The sequence below is a fragment of the Sylvia atricapilla genome, chromosome 13 (genome assembly GCF_009819655.1).
Source record: "Sylvia atricapilla isolate bSylAtr1 chromosome 13, bSylAtr1.pri, whole genome shotgun sequence".
NCBI classification, from domain to species: domain Eukaryota; kingdom Metazoa; phylum Chordata; class Aves; order Passeriformes; family Sylviidae; genus Sylvia; species Sylvia atricapilla.
This window is the reverse complement of record NC_089152.1, coordinates 14032877-14049171: the sequence shown is the minus strand read 5'-3', so window position 1 is coordinate 14049171 and position 16295 is coordinate 14032877. Positions and strand designations below refer to the sequence as shown.

At 40.5% G+C, this 16295-nt stretch overlaps 1 protein-coding gene across 1 annotated transcript in view; it reads right to left on the bottom strand.

Annotated features, from left to right (window-relative positions):
- The window catches only part of LIPC (lipase C, hepatic type), a 54474-nt gene that overhangs the window by 6026 nt on the left and 32153 nt on the right, over window positions 1–16295 (bottom strand). Inside the window, exons 3-7 of the mRNA XM_066328540.1 lie at window positions 10042–10229; window positions 8280–8459; window positions 5737–5854; window positions 3556–3789; window positions 1959–2201 (exon numbers count right to left, since the gene is read on the bottom strand). Of these exons, the coding sequence (XP_066184637.1) occupies window positions 1959–2201; window positions 3556–3789; window positions 5737–5854; window positions 8280–8459; window positions 10042–10229 (963 nt within the window). The remainder of the gene's footprint in view (window positions 1–1958; window positions 2202–3555; window positions 3790–5736; window positions 5855–8279; window positions 8460–10041; window positions 10230–16295) is intronic.

Below are 16295 nucleotides of genomic sequence, written 5' to 3'. Positions count from 1 at the left end.
GTATCCAGAGAGGAGCACAACGCAGGGATCACATCTCGGTGCCCAGGTTGGGAGCAGCAGGTGACACATCCTGTTCTGGTTCTGAGGGGGACCTGACCCTGACTGGGCTGGAGCAAGATAACATCAGGAACTAGACACAGCCTCTGGAGTTTTTAAATCTACCCCAAATATCTTCTAGCCATTTTAAACAGTGTTAGGAAGAAATTCAGCAGGTTCAGCTGCTCTGAGTGTCATTCAGGGCTGTGGCGATCCCTCTGGAGTCATCACTGAATATTTCACAGCTATGCTAGTGGAAGACTTCCAAAACTATTTTAAAAGTACCTGATTTTTTGTTGGGTTTTGTTTGGGGGTTTGTTTGGAGTTTTTGTTTGTTTGGGTTTTTTTTGTTTGTTTTAAATCTATGCTAATGCAGCTGAGTAACCGGGCACTCTCTGTGAGGAGACAAGTTGTGTGATTGCAGGCGGCCTTTTGCAGCCTTTCTGCTCTTCCCCTCAGGGTTCGCGCCGGGCCGCACGAACATGGCGAGCGCTCCGCAGCCCCGGGGCCCGGGGCGAGGGGCAGAGCCCTCAGCAGGAGCGGGGCTGTGGCCTGGCACAGCCGCTGCGGGACGGCCGGGGCCGGGGATGGGCATGGGGATGGGGCCGGGGATGGGACCGGAGCTGTGCCCGGGGATGGGGTCGGAGCTGTGCCCGGGGATGGGGTCGGAGCTGTGCCCGGGGATGGGGTCGGAGCTGTGCCCGGGGCCGTGTCCGGGGCTGTGCCCGGGGCCGTTCCCGGGGATGGGATCGGAGCTGTGCCCGGGGCCGGGATCGGAGCTGTGCCCGGGGCCGTGTCCGGAGCTGTGCCCGGGGCCGGGATCGGAGCTGTGCCCGGGGATGGGGTCGGAGCTGTGCCCGGGGCCGGGATCGGAGCTGTGCCCGGGGCCGTGTCCGGGGCTGTGCCCGGGGCCGTGCCCGGGGATGGGATCAGAGCTGTGCCCGGGGCCGTGTCCGGAGCTGTGCCCGGGGCCGGGATCGGAGCTGTGCCCGGGCCCGGGGATGAGGCCAGGCAGCCCCTCAGCCTGAGGGAGCCTCCTCCGTGTGTGTGTGCCCGGGTCTGTGCCCGGCCGCCCGCGCCGCTGCTGCCCCTCAGCCTCATGGCGGCCGCGGAAGGAGGTGGTGAGGAGAGCTGGGCGCCAGGAGCCCCTGCACTGACCGCCCCTCGGAAGAGGACTGTGCCACATCGTCCCGCTTGTTCGCACTTTAAAATGTACGTAAACCTTTCCAGTGGCAAGGGAACGTCTGCTCAACAGCAGCAGTGGGCTCTGGCGGCTGAGTGCAATGGGGACTGGTAGGAAGGCCCTGCGCCCCCTGTCATGCCGTAGCCCCTTTATTATCGGATCATACAGCCGAAAAAAATCCACACTGAGTAGATAAAGTAATGTAGTAGAGCTAAAGCCAGAGTGCCTGTCTTAATTTTAGTGCTACAGTTCAGCCATGTAAAAGTCCGTGCTATTCCATTGTCTGTCCATTGTTTGAAAAGTAGTAATTTATATGTCATTTCGTAGTCTAATTGCAGATAAAATTTGGGCAAACGCAGAACAGGATGTTTTAGAGGCCTCCCAGAGTAATTATGCTGCTTTTTTTGGCTTGGCTGTATGCCTGCATATGTTACAATAAACCTGCCCAGTCCAGCTGTAGGAAAATGCTGGAGATCAGGACCCCGGGCATCTGCCAGCCCTCGGTCCACAGCTCTCCTGGGGCAAGAGTGCAGTGTGCTTCTCCCCACAGAAACATGAGAGCCAGGATCTTGATGAAAGGGCAGCGAGATGGCCTGCTGGGATTCTCAGTTATCTCAGCAAATTGATTATTCTCACAGCTTTTTATAAGCTTTAATGAATCAATAAATAGGATCACAAAGCTTAGGCTCAGTCTTCCACTTTGTGATCAATGTGGACACTAAAAAGTATTCCTACCAACCTTTGAAGGGCATATGCGCTCTTGTTTTCAGGAAGAGTTGTCTGCTTTTGGGCAGCCTTTCCTCCCTGATGTTGTAGCCCAGGGTGTTACACCGGTTCTTCTTACAGCTGAGGCACAGTCCTTTGTTGAAAGTGTTGATGTCGTTGCACCAGTATGCTGTGCTTTGCTTGTCCTTGTGCAGCAGAGAGTCAATGAACAAATGAACTGACCTCTCATGGGCACATTTCACAGTCTGAGTGATACCTGAAAAAATGTAATGACAAAATTTGACATGTTCTTGTTTCTTTTTACCATTTCAACTGCAGGGAAGTCCTGTAGCCAACTCTAAACTCTAAACATATGTTATTGTTCTCCCCTACCCTTTGCATCTTGGTTTTGCCTCAGAAATCATACATCATAGCAATTTTACTTTTAGGATCATTCAAAAATAGAATGGCTGAACTTTCATGATAAAAAACTTAAATTATTTTCTTCTTAATCTTCTTTAGCCTGACTGTATCAGACTGTAAATATGAACCTTGATTTCATTGTTCTGGCTGGTTTTGTCAATAGAAAATACAGCCTGAGTTGATGTGCAGTCTTTAAGATCATGCCATATTAAAGACAGCAGTCTCATTCTGAATTGCTGAACACTGTTGGATGCTTAGGCAGCAATACCATATTTTGTCCCTATTACACTGACAGACTCTTAGGTTGAGTTTTTCTTGCAGTTACTACTTGGGAAAGAGGAGCAAAAATTTTATTGAATGCAACAAAAATATTAAATAAGCCTGCTATTATGAGAAGTATCTTTTTGTTCTTTAAGTGCCATCAAATGACAAAAATTATTTTGTGCAAATAGGATGTATCACAATGGACTGTTTTATATCTCCATTGATAAGCTTTGAGCTGATGCTTGGTTTCACATTTGTCATGATTTATCTTGTAACGAGTGAGGCCCAGATTTAGGCATCGTGTGATGATAGTTGAGAAATACTTCTACAATGCCATGTGCTGGGTCAGCAGGGCTCTTTGGGGGTTTTCAGTAAACACTTCTGGTTGTCACTGCACATCAAGACCTTTTTCAGTTTCTTTATACATTTATGTTTAGGTACATTGGAAGTAAGCTTCTGTAGATAAATGCTAGCCTGGAACATGCAGTCAGGTCCTGGAGAGAGGATCATCTGTGCTGCCAAAGGACATGGAGGTGGGAGAAGGTGAACTCAGGAGGTGAGTAGTACAGACCTGTATTTTATTGGATTGGAAATAATTAATGGCACACTAGACAAATCTGGCTTAATTAGAATAAATTTTCTCATCTCCCCTACTGCTGAGACAAATACCATTAAATTATTCAGAGGTGCTTGACAGCAGGATGCTCATGGCCTCATTTTCAGGAGTGCTAGGCAGCTCAATTCCTTACTGGAGTCAGTAAAACCAATATGAACTCAAGACATGTAAAGATCAGATAACTGATCTCTAAACAAGAAAATACCTTGCATACAATGGGTGATAATAACAATATTTAGATGCTGTTTGAGACCACAGTTACGTAGTTTCCCAAAGAGACTCAGTACAGCTGCCCCACTGCCTCCCACTCGGTGCCATTGGCTCTTACCAGTGATCCCAAACTTTGCAATGTGGTTGTACACCTGCAGGATGTGACAGCCAGGCTGGAAGGTGCCTCCGTTGGGATAAAAGTCAAAATGAGCCACAGGCTGCTTGATGCCAACGCTGAGGCCCATGTGCTGTTTAGTGAAGGTGTGAATTGCGTCTACAAAGTTTGCATCATCTGGAGATAAACGGTCTGTTGGTGACATTCCTTCAAACAAGGGGCCGGCAGGGTCAAGGCCTGCAATAAATACAAATAATCCCATTGTCATACACTGCAGAAGGATGTTCTGCTGCTGTGAGTCTGTGATAACGGCCTGAAAACAGGCAGCACCTGGCACTTCACAAGGTCTTTCTCTGATGGAAACAATAATAATGCTTGTTCCACAGAGGGTAGGTGGTTGCTCCTAAAGCAAACAGAGGCACTGTAACAAACACTAACTGGGACCTGCACAAGGACACAGGCCCAGAGACAGACGTGTTTGTCAGAGACAAACTGTGCTTGCTGCCAGTGTCACTTGAGGGACCTTTACGTCATTTTGTTCTTTCAAACTCTAGAGGTTGTTTCAGAGGTCCTTTGGAAGACACCAGTCCCACAGCAAAGTTGACTTTTAGCCAACATTTGGGACCTGAAACTTTATGAAACTCCACTTACTGTTTACAAGCCCTAAACAAAATGTGCTAGATTTTGTTTATAACAATTCTTCGCCTTAAAAAATCTTCAAGACAGATTATTACAGTATTCAGAGAAATAATACTCCACTTAGGGAGTCTTACTGATTTTTGTTTTCTGGACTTTTTAGCACGGTGCTCTTCTTGGTTGGGAATTGATTTAGGGAGAGAACTTTGTGCTTAGTTTAAAGCTGCGTTCAGCTTTAAGGACAAGCTTCTAAATTTGATACTATTCAGTTGGTACTGTGAAATAATATAGTTGCATAGATACAACCAGACAAGACTAGTAATACAGGCAACAAGTAGGGAAGTCCTCCAAAGGCATATATTTCCTATTACCTTTAATAACTTTTATCACTAACAATTTTTGGAGCTTATTGTTGCAAGTCTGAAAAACTTTTGCTGAAGAATGCATATAGCTGTTACAGTTAATAATGTGCTCTAAGTTTTTTTACTTATCCATTTCAGGGTGTTATGTTCTAATAAGGTTTGAACAAGCAGTGCTGGGGAACTGAAATCCTTCAGTGCATACACTGGTGTAATACACATTTTGTAAAATCAGCCTCTTGGCATGCAGGCACTGCCACAAGAACTGATTGTGTAAGAATGTGGGATGTGGCAATGAATCCAAGATCAGAATTGTGACTTCAAAGTACAGCCATGTGCATTTGCCTCACTCCTAAGTCTGATTAAAGTAAAATGTTTTCTCTGATAAATTAAATGTAGCTTATGTGGGTCTTCTGTAAAATGCACTTCTGTTTTCATTTTGTTTGAGTTTTTTAAGCTGTCGCTGTGCATTAGATGAGGTACTGTGTGCAGTGTATCAATAATATTATAAATCTATTTTCATTACACTCATAATTAGTACACTTACAAGCCATTACAGAAGGTTCAGAATGTCACTAGTCAATCAAGTTAGGATTAACTTTGTTTACTTTAAGCATCTACTAAGGATACTCTAATTATATGCTTCTTGTAAAATGTAATCCACAACTATCATTTTTGCCACAGGAGAACTGTTTTGAATTTGCAGTATGGCCCCACAATTGAAAGCTCAAGCACAGTCAGACAATTTCCTTAATATATTTTTTTAATTTACTCACTAACAATGAACAGTATTTGAATGACTTTGGGTCAAGACCGTGGCCAGAGATCCCAGGTTGGTGGCTAAAATTTAGTTTAAGGTGTTACTGGGAATGGATAAGAGATAAATTTAAGCAACATGCAGTTTGAGGCTTTGGTGTATTATTTCTAGTCCCCATGCTTGCGTATTCGGGATGTCAATTTGGACTGAGGTAGGAAAAATCAAAGATTGAAATGCTATGAGACCTAATTTTCAAAAAATATTTTCATTAAGTTTTCTAAATCTAATTTCTAAACCAATAAGATGAAACTTCTGAACTGTGCTGAATATGGCTATTCAACAGCTAATTGTAGATATGACATTAATATGTCAAATGTCTTCATAACTTGATTCACTTGACTATCATTTTTCTTAAAGGTATAAGTCTTTTACCTGTAATTCTTCCAATCTTTTTTGTACCATTGATAAAACTTCCAGCAAATCCTGAAACATGAGCTCCTAGGCTGTACCCAATTAGATGAACATTGCTTCTGGAAAATTGAACGGATTCCTGGAAGATAGTGGCAACTTGATTTACATGAAGAAATGTAAAAAGTAAACAGTGAAGTCTCTATTACAAGCTAAGAATACTGTAAATTATAACACAAGAAATTTGTATGTCGATGGTGGTCGAATGAGGTGCATGATGAATCATTCAGTACATTTCTATTGGCTGAGTGTTAATTCCTTGCTTCTTTTTCATGCAGCAGGAAAATGCCACATGTTTGGACACTGCCACTTATCTTCTATCCACAGGAACACCATCAACACAGTTCAACACAGTGGAATTTTTGTTGTTGTTTGTTGAAACAGTTATTCGATTCAGACGTTCACTGCCTTTTGTCTGCAGCATTTGGATTTCCTCTGATTATAAAATGAATATCTGTTCTTTAACTTTGGGGTAAAACAGTCCTCTATAAAAAGGGCCTTGTGGTTTTTTTTTTTTTTTTTTTTTTTTTTTTTTTTTTTTTTTTTTTTTTTTTTTTTTTGCCTGAGATACCAGCACAAGCCAAACTAAAAGGATCAAAATGTTGATCAGACACGTTAAATGATACAGCAATGATATTTCTTGTACAAACGTGTGTCTGATTTGTAACAAACCTACTGAAGCAAAATTGCCCTTCTTTCTACCTAATCACTGCCATGTACGTCTTAAGCATTTCACCTGAGCTGCAAGGCTCAAAGTTTTCCTGACTCGTAAAGAAAAATGTGGTACATTTTACTTGCAGGAAAGGCAAACCTTGCTTTTAGTTTCTTTGTGGATGTTGCCTGTCCCAGTGTGCAGTCTCAATACCAGTCTCTTCCGAAGATGAGGTGAAACTTGGCAGAGTTCTTGTGAGACAGACAGCTCTTAGAAATCACAAGATCTGACCAATTTTCTTGTCAGATGATGCTGAAATGGATGCTATGAGGCTGATCATGCCCTATTAACTCTTGGAGTAAGAGCACTAATATTTACTTTCTGTTTATTCTTTATTAAAATGCGGGTTTTGTTACATCCTTTGAGAATCTTTGAAATAATTATCTGCATGTAAACAGACAGAAGCATAGCAGAAAGATGGTTGTGTGGGTTGGAATGAAGAGGTTTTAACTGTTAAACTCTGGAGGGGTGCTTCTCAATATGAGGGACATTTACTCATTGGACACACTCAATGCCTTGAAAATTTATGGTATATTTAAATTCTGGAACACCTCACAGTACAAGAGCAACTACCTACAGTACTGGAGCAAGGAATAGTTTATTCAAGCCTTGATTTGTTTGTTGACACTAGAGAAATCACAGAATGTCTTTATTGTTGACAATGTAGTATGTCCTCCTGGGAACTGATCAAAGTCCACCATTTGATTCATTCAATAATTAAACAGCTTAAAAAAATTACTTTAGGCTCCAGCAACTTAAAGTATATTTGACTAAGAATTAAGCTTCCTTCTAGTATCACAATGAAAAATAGTGACTCTGACTTTCCTGTCTTCCCTTTTGTGGCTGTTGTCCCTGACTGGGCATGGTATCTGACAGCTGCTGTTCCTGCTTAGGTGTTCAATGGCATTTGCTACAAACCTTTCAGCCTTGCAGTACATTTCTCTTCCACCGTAGGCCTCATCATATTTAAAGTAATGTATTCGAAAGTTCATTGCCAGGTACAGAAGTACAATTGCATTTCAAATTAAGTAGCCTAATATTAGAGATTGATACAATAAGACTTCTTAGAGTTCCTGCTTTGTAGAGTGATTCTCATTCTACTGTTTGCTTTCTGCCTTTTCTTTAATTGTCCTGGAGACCAGTGATCCTCCGCAGACTTGGCTGCAGCCTTTTCAATCCAGCCATGGCCACTGCTCCCCATGTGGCTGGAGTTTTGATAAATAGTCACTGCATTAGTGTGGCTCTGTAATTGCTGCTACCTCCATGTCATCTGCTTTGTGAAGCATGTCTGTCCTCTTGGAAGGTCTCCCTTTACATTCTGGATCTCTAAGACATTATTTTATCCTAATCTTTGGGAAACTGCAGCAAAAATAAGACACAGTGTCAGGATTGAATTCTGCATTAAAAGCAGAAGTTGAGCACAGATAACATAAACTCATTTTTCTGTACTAATGTCTTGCAAATGATGATGTCTGCCTGTTTTCTACATGTGGAACAGGGTCAGCTGCCTACACACATGCTAATGAAAAGTCAAAGTAGCAGAAAACTCTCTCACCTCTAAGATACATAAAAATATTTTCATAAACAAGACCACTTGCTTTTTCCTCTTGCATGATGAAAGTTTTACAAAGTCATACGAAAGTTTATGGAATAAAAATGTGCACTTCATTCAAGAAATGTGAGTGACTGAAATGAAAGCATTGGAAAGCGTAGTATTTCAGAAAGGTTGTGCAAGTATAAGAACAAGTGAATACATGTTCTCCAGAGACACGTGTGTTGTTGTGGGAGTTCTCACCTCCAGCCACTGCAGGAGCTGTGCTATCTCCTGGCCCGTGGTGCGTGTGTTCTGCACGGCGATGGGGTAGTGCTGGTGAGCCAGCGTGAGCCAGTCTGCAATGACCACGTTCAGGGGCTTACGCTGAGACTTCAGAGCTGCTGCCATTTTCCAAATCCAGCTTTCTAATATCCCATCCACCTGGTAGAATTGGGAAAAAAAACCAAGCAATAAGAAAATCATTGTTATGGGAAAGCAATCTCTGCCAAATATTTGTTATGAAAAACAGAAAGAAACAAAACCCATAGTATGAACAGGGAGGGATTAATGCTGATAACTAGATTTTAGGGGCTTCAGCCTGCTTCAATGTTAAGAGTTTTTAGGTTTTGGTGGGCCAAAAATAAATTGGAAGTCAATATAATAAGGGTATATTAGTATATGTTTTATGATAGGAACATTTATAAGTGTTTATGAAAATTATGTCCCCAAATACTTTTACTCATCCAGAGATAATTGGTAGTACTGGTGAAAAAGACAGACAGAAATGCCCAGGAAATGTCTGATTTTATTTAAGAGCAGCTGTCCCTGTAAATATAAGCTAAAAAATCAGAGAAGAGAAGCTGGAGGATTGCAGACCAGCAGGCATTTGTCATCTCTAGCCATTCCATTTTGAGAGCTGCTTGTTTTTTGTCATTCTTTTTTGAATACCTGGTTACATTTTTCTTCCATCAAAGGATGTTTCTGATTTGATGGACTAGAATAATTCTTTAATTTATCAGACTTAATTGTTATTCTAGTTGTATGTATTTCCTCAGTTGATAAAATAGCCTTATCTTTTCTAGTGTATTAGAATTTGGGAGTCTCAGGTCTGGGTTTCCATACACACTCCTCTAAGAGCCCAACATCTCTGCAAATTAAGTTAAAGTGGATGATGAACTTCAGTGGCAGCAGCTTCAGGCCCTTGGCTTGGGGAGAGTGTAGGTTTGAACAAATTTTTCTTTGCAAGGCTTGGCTTTTATTTACTAAGGGAGTTAAATGTATCTCTCTTATTTGTTAAGGGAGTTATGTGCATGATGGGGTGTTCAGAATTCCTCTGCATATTCACAGATGTGCAAGAAGGATCCATTGTGCCACCTTATGTGATTCCATTGGTTCTATGAGAATTCAAGGATCTGCTAAAATGATTTAGTTTCTTATCCTGTCTTTTGTTTCTTTTCCAACTGAGAAGCTGATGAAAAGTCACTCTTAGTATTGGCATGGTTTTGAAAAAGTTTTTTTTGGTGAACTGGTTTTTCACAGTTTAACTAGAAGCTGTTCAATGATAATTCATTGATGTTGAAGGCTTTGCTTTCAACTGAATGGGCTTGTGGAGAAGTTATTTTTAAAGGTGTATCTGTGAGAAAGATGTGGGGATATTGTGGGCACTTTTCAAGAAGTCTGTAAATATTTGCCAGTGAACGTCTCAGAGAAATGAGACTGGTATTCAGCTCTCCAGGGCATAGCACATTAATTCAGCCACTTGTTCAAGCTCTGCTGGCTTTAACCCAGGGCTGCATTTAATCCTTGGCATGGGAGTCTCTTGTGAAAAATTGCTGGTAGACCGTTCCTTCAGCATCTGTCGGGAATATCCACTTTGTATTTTTTCTAGCCATGGTAGCTACCAGTGAAATCTATCATCTTTGTATCACAGCCTTACTTCTGAAGTTGCTTCTGTAGCATAATGAGAAGGAAAGTATATCAAATCGGATGTAATATGAATTAAAAATAAAATGTGAGTTCATACCGACCAGCCATGGACTATCATCACCAGAGGAAGAGAGGTATTGAAACTGCATTTATCAAGAGTCTCCAACTGATTAATAAAAATCTGGCAGCTGCCTTCAGCTGAATCTGTGTAGAGTCGAAATTTGGTTTCTATATTTTGCTGATCTTTCTTTGTTGTAGTGTGTTCACTCTGTGATTCCAGTGCCTCTGAAATGAAATTTGTGACAACAGTCATAATAGGAAGGAACTGAAAACCTGAAGAAGTTACTAGTGCAGCACAGTTTGTAAAACAGTAGATGAGTAGGCTTGGAACTCTTCCTATGTCTAATTGTTTCTTGTTCAAGCTGGGCCTAAGCTGTACATTTTGATTCAAAAAAGTGATCTCTCTCAAAATCTGAGATGGTCTAGATGTGCCTCTGAGTCCCTCTATGTGAACAATAACAGTTACACAGCGATAGTGATCTGATTGCTGTGGGCCTTTGTAATGCATAGGGATTGTAAGATCACAGTACAGGTATTGTGGCTTGACCATAGAGTGCATCCACAGATAGGAACATTCAGGGGCTCTTAACTCTACAGGGGATTTCTACTAATGTGCATTTGCTAGTAATTGCTGAGCAAGCATCATTACACTAAAATAACCATTTTATTCAGGGTTATAACTGCTTAGAGACCTGGGTGACTGCTTAAAGCTATTAGACCACACCATACTAGGTTTTTTTTCCTCTGAAAAGGCAAGATGAAATGTTTTTCTTTTAATTGTAATATTTTTGATGATTTTTTTCTTAGATAAAATAGCTTGATGCATTTATGACAGCATTTTCAGAAATGCCTGTTAAGTAAGAAAGTGGGAGCACTGTGAACTGTGGTCTTATGATATCATGAGCTTAGAAGGAGAAAACATAAAATACAGACCAATTGCAGAAAAATAGAGTAAAATAAAGCAGAAGCTTACAAAAAACACCTTGTGACTTGCAAGCCTTTCTAGTGAGACTTCAGAATATTCATTTAGCTGAAAAAACCTCCATTTAATAAATATTATTTCAGCTAGAAAAAATTAGTTTAGTAGAAGAGAAGATGTGATGAACTAGATAAGAAAGAAAACATTTAGATGGGAGAGATTTTACTTATGGAGTTCCTTGGGGACAGTTTTTTGGCTACTCTTGTTTTAATATTTCCATTAAAGAAGCAGCAGGAAAGGTACAAGACTGACAAAACATGGGATGCCCTTGCTAATACTGAGAGGACCAAACCATTAAATGTTAAGAGCTAGATGACAATTTCGAAAATACAGCAAGACAAACTGGTCGAAATCTCCTATTATGAAGTGCAGGGTCATACAGTTGATAGGAATTTCTCTATAAATGGGACTCATAAATTGGAAGTGACACAAAGATAAAAAAACTTGACTGAAGTAATCAATAACGAAAGTCCAAAGTGACCATAAGTCACTGCTACCATTTAACTGTGAGAAAGGAAAATATAAATCCAAGATGCATTAAGGCAGATGGTTAAGGTAGGAAGAGAGGATATCAGTTGTAAGTAAAGAGAAGTAAGTAAATCCAGAACAGTGTGCATAGCTCCTGTTTCCAGGTGCATCTGTGAGAAGGATGTGGGGATACTGCAGGCACTTTTCAAGAAGTTTGTAAATAATTGGCAGGGAGTACATCAGAGAAATGATCCTGGTAGTATCATTTCAAAGGAAATTGGTGGTTCAGGTGCTACCAACTCCATCAATTCCATCTGCAAGAGCTGTTCACCAACACCACTGAAATGGTCAGGGAGGAGGCTTTTGTTTTAATTAGACTCAACAAGTAATGCAATATCACTGGAGGTGAAAATCAAATGTTTTATTCAATGAGAAGTTAAAATTATCTGTGTTGTAACAGCACTGGAATTAGTTAAAATTTTTTGGGGGTTTTTTTTGGTTTTGGTTGTGTGGTTTTGGTGGGGTTTTTTGTTTTGGTTTGGGGTTTTTTGGTACATCAAAACTCTTATGTCTGTAAATGTTTTTAGAAATACTTAAAATCACAGACTATTCATTTCTGTATTGTACCTGCAAATCTGTCCTGGGGCTCTGTGATGTTGTTGTCTTGATGGGATTTTGGTAGTTTACAAGGAACTTGTGATTCATTTACAGGGGAGTCTATTCCTCAAACAGGTGTTGGTGGCATGAAACTGCCTTGTTTAAGTATCTGCAGTATTAGCATCTTGTGATGCACAATGCAAAGGACCCCTGTACCGTTGTCGCGGCTGTTCCTGCCCTGGCTAACCCTGACACCGCTGCAGGAAAGGTACTCTCCAGTGACCGGGTCACCTTCGAGATCCTGTGGGTCCTGGCTGGCCCTTGGCTGGAGGCAGTGATGGTGCGAGAGAGAAAGAGGGGACACTGTCGAGGGTCAACCAAACTGGGTTTATTTGCCCAGGGTGTCTGCCTCAACAGAGTCCAGAGTCACCCTTTGTGCAATAACTTTTATCCCGGGGGTGGTACAGAGGGATGGGTTCTGTGTGGGTCCAATCAGAGGTAACTCAGGCGTGGCTCAAGACACAATAGACAAACAGGGGAACAAACCAAGGTGGGGTAGGAGGGGAAATCTGGAATCCTGTCCTATCCCTCGAGGCTCTCCCTAGAACTTTCCAGAGGTTAGGAGAGGCCTCGAGGTGACAGGCAGGGCCCCTGGGTTACATAACAAAGGATTGACAGAAAACAGTGACTGGGGTAAACCAAGCGGGGAATAACCAAAGGGGTACATGGAACAAACCATTGTAAATAACGTCAAGTAATGAAAACATACATAACCCAAAACACACCACCACAGACCCCAATGTGCAAGTGTGCTGGGTTTAGGTCAGACTGTGTTTTTACCATATCAGTTCTGTTACAAACATTATTCCAGGTTTAATTTCAGTGTAGTGATAAGACATGATAAAACAGCGTGTTTAATTTGTTTATGTGTGTAGCAGTTCTGGCAAGAAAACACCTAAACTGACCTACACTGGATGTGCACTGTTTTCTATTTGTTGCTAATTATTGTTCATTGTCTTTCATAGCTGGGAAACGTTATTGAAGACATTTATTCAGCCTTGTACAGGAGTTGGAATTTAAAAAGCTTCAAAGTTACAGAAGGTTTGGTTGATAAAATTTGTAGCTTCAGTGTCCCACATATTCCTTTCAGGAGACTTTTAACTGTCATAGGACTAAGTCTCATCACTTCTCTCTTACAATGTCCACTTTAAAGAGTTTCTGTTGGATTTTTTTTTCTCTTGCAAAGGACTTAGTTTCTGAAGTAAGTAATATCAGGAAAGGGTGAATCTACATAAAGAACTGAAAATTAGAAAGAACTTTAATGATGTTAATATTCTTATCATCTGGTTTATTCAGCCTTTGGAGAGTAGTCTCTACACAAAAATAAATATTGTGTTCTATTTTTAGCACAAAAAAGAAAAACAAACAAAAAAAAGTAGCTTGTGCCTGTTCCATTGTACACATCCTTTCTTTGTTTTATGCCTTGTTTTCATTTTCTTTTTGCTCTCTCAGTGTTTGTGCAATGCAAAGGCGCTTTGTCGCTCTGTATGTTTGTACATAGTACAGAAAGCAAGTCTGATAAAAAGCTGTTTTCTTTAGACACTGGCTGGAAAGTGCTGCAGTGCTTTAATGGCTCAGCATTGTTTTGCTGGTAAATCTGGGACAAGGGATTAAAAATACTGCTTGAACTTCTTCTTGGCTGTCAAAAGTTAGAAGTTCCTATAGATTGGATGTGTTATTCAACAAGAAACTGCTTCAGTCTGTTAATATACATAATGACTTGGAGAAGGAAATACCGTCTGAAGAGCCTGGCTTCCACAACACATTCTTGCTGAAAATGTCTTACCAGTGACTCCATGACATGGCCACAGGGAACTGGGAAATTTCATAGGTCAGTTTGCAAAAACAACACAATTCAACTGCTAAAGATTTTTTTCATGGTAATTACAGTTAAGCATGCAGAGATCTCTCTGAGCCTCCAAATAGTTTTGCTTTGGAAAAATACCAGGTGAGCGGGTTGCTGACTTAATTTCCTTTTTCTCAGAGGATCTTACTCTGACATGAACTCTTTCAGCAAAGGCAATGCCGTGTGGCCACAGTGATCTATGTGCTTCCATAAATTACCTTCCCACAGAGCAGCACGGTAATTGCCAGCAAGAAAAGCTGTTGTGAATTCTTGGCACACTGAAGGAAGCTCAGCCCTTTACCTTTACTTTGTATCAACGATGTTTCTGTCAGGTAAAGACTGTAGGCTGGGTTTGTAAACACCACTTCATTGCAACATAGCAGATTCTTGTAAAATGTTATGGAGTTAGTTTTGGGCAGACAAACCAGAGCATTTTGCAATTTGACCTGAGATGTTTTCTTATTGAAAAGTAAAATGAAGAGGGATTCCCAGCTGAACAAATTAAGCAGGTTACCCCAGGAGACCGATTGACTGACCCCAAAAGAGAAGGTGGCATTCCTAAACATAGAATTTTGGAGTCCCTTCTGAAATTTCTAGATGCAGTAGCACTGCTTTAAACTTGTTAATGAGAACTCTGCTGGAAACTAGACAAAGGTCTAGAGGCTGTCCAGGGTTTGAAACTATTAATATCCTATACTTTTCTTGGGGAGAGATCCACAATCTAAATATATTTATGTATCATGTCTGATTAAGTATAAAAATACAGCTACAAAATATGGGTTTCATAGTACAAAAATTACTTGTGAAGTAATGAGGATGAAGTATAGTAGAACTATCGAATGTTAAGAGCAGAATTTTAGTATTTGCTAAGTCATACACTTTAAATTCATTTTACAGTACAGCATGAAAATTTTGAATAAAATTGGCATTTCCAAGTAAGAAAAGTCGTTTTTCCATTTAAGAAAAATAATGTTCAGCATCCTTCTTTGTGTCATGGACCTTGGGTTGAAGAGGATATTTCAATGGCTCTAACCTAATCCTTGGATCATTGAAAAATTAATTAAGTAAATCTGAACAGAAGTTTGAAATTTGGGCTGTTTGTGTATTAATGACACATAAAAATGACACGTCAGCATGTGAACACACGCCACTATTGCCAGGTCCTGGCTGCCTTGTGACCCCAGCAACAGCCTCCCTTCGTGGTCATGAATGGATTTGTCTGAGTCCTGATAAACCCCCTGCGTCTTTTGGGTGGCTTTTCCTGCTTACAGGGAAATGTTTCCAAGACTACTTATGTATTGTGATCATATTTTAGTGTCACCAGTATCCAACATATTGTTGAAACAAATGGTACAACAATTCCCCAGAATCAAAGAATTCTGTTGTGAAATGGAGCAAAGGCAGTGATGTGTTAATGATTTTTGTTTGTGCCATGGTACGTGGAATATATCACAGATCCCCTCATTTCCAATAGCAAGATTTTTTTTTTAATCACTTAAAAGAAGAACTAGTATCTTGGCAGTGTTCAAGTCTCTCAATTTGTAGAGAGACTTCTGTAGAGCTTTTCTTTTTAGTTGATTTTTATTGTTCCTGTCCCTTCAAGGTTTTTGAATGTCATAAACTAATGGTTGATAATTCCATCTCATTTAGTTCTTAGGGGAGAACTCTAAAACGTGTTATTTTATCTTGGTGGCAGGATGGGGAGAGGGGATTTTTTAATTGCTCCAGAGTCCCAGGCAAGATAAAACATTCAAAACTAAGGTCTTTTCTTAAATCTTTTTGTATCTGCATGTAGTTCCGTTGTGTTTTTTCACTCTCCTTGACTTGCTCACCTTGCCAAATGAAAAGTAGGCATCACTTAGTAAAGAAAGAATAAAAAAAAAAAAAGGCAAGAAAAAGCTATGACAATTGGATTAAACATTAGCAGGTCTGTTTAGAAAAAGACATTTTGAAAAAAAAACCTTCTCTTTCTCTTCAAGTTTAAATGAATGATGAGATTAGATATTAATAAGTATTAGATGAATAATTACATTCTCTATCTGAAAAGTATTCTGAGCTGTCATTTCTTGTTTCTTTTGTCCTGTGTGCATGCAACTATGCCAAAGGTGAGTGAAACTCACCATGAGTGTAGTTTGTACCCAAACAGTCGCAGAGGGAGAGTAGAGATGATTACCTAACTGTTGTTAGACCTCTGATAACACACTTTTAACCCTCTGTTGGGAGATCCAAGAGGAGAGCACATAAAATTGCACCTTTTATACTGAATGTCTTTGTGTGTGTCCTGGCTTTCAAACCGTCCAGACAGTGCTATGGGAGGTGGCATTAATGACTCTTGAAACTG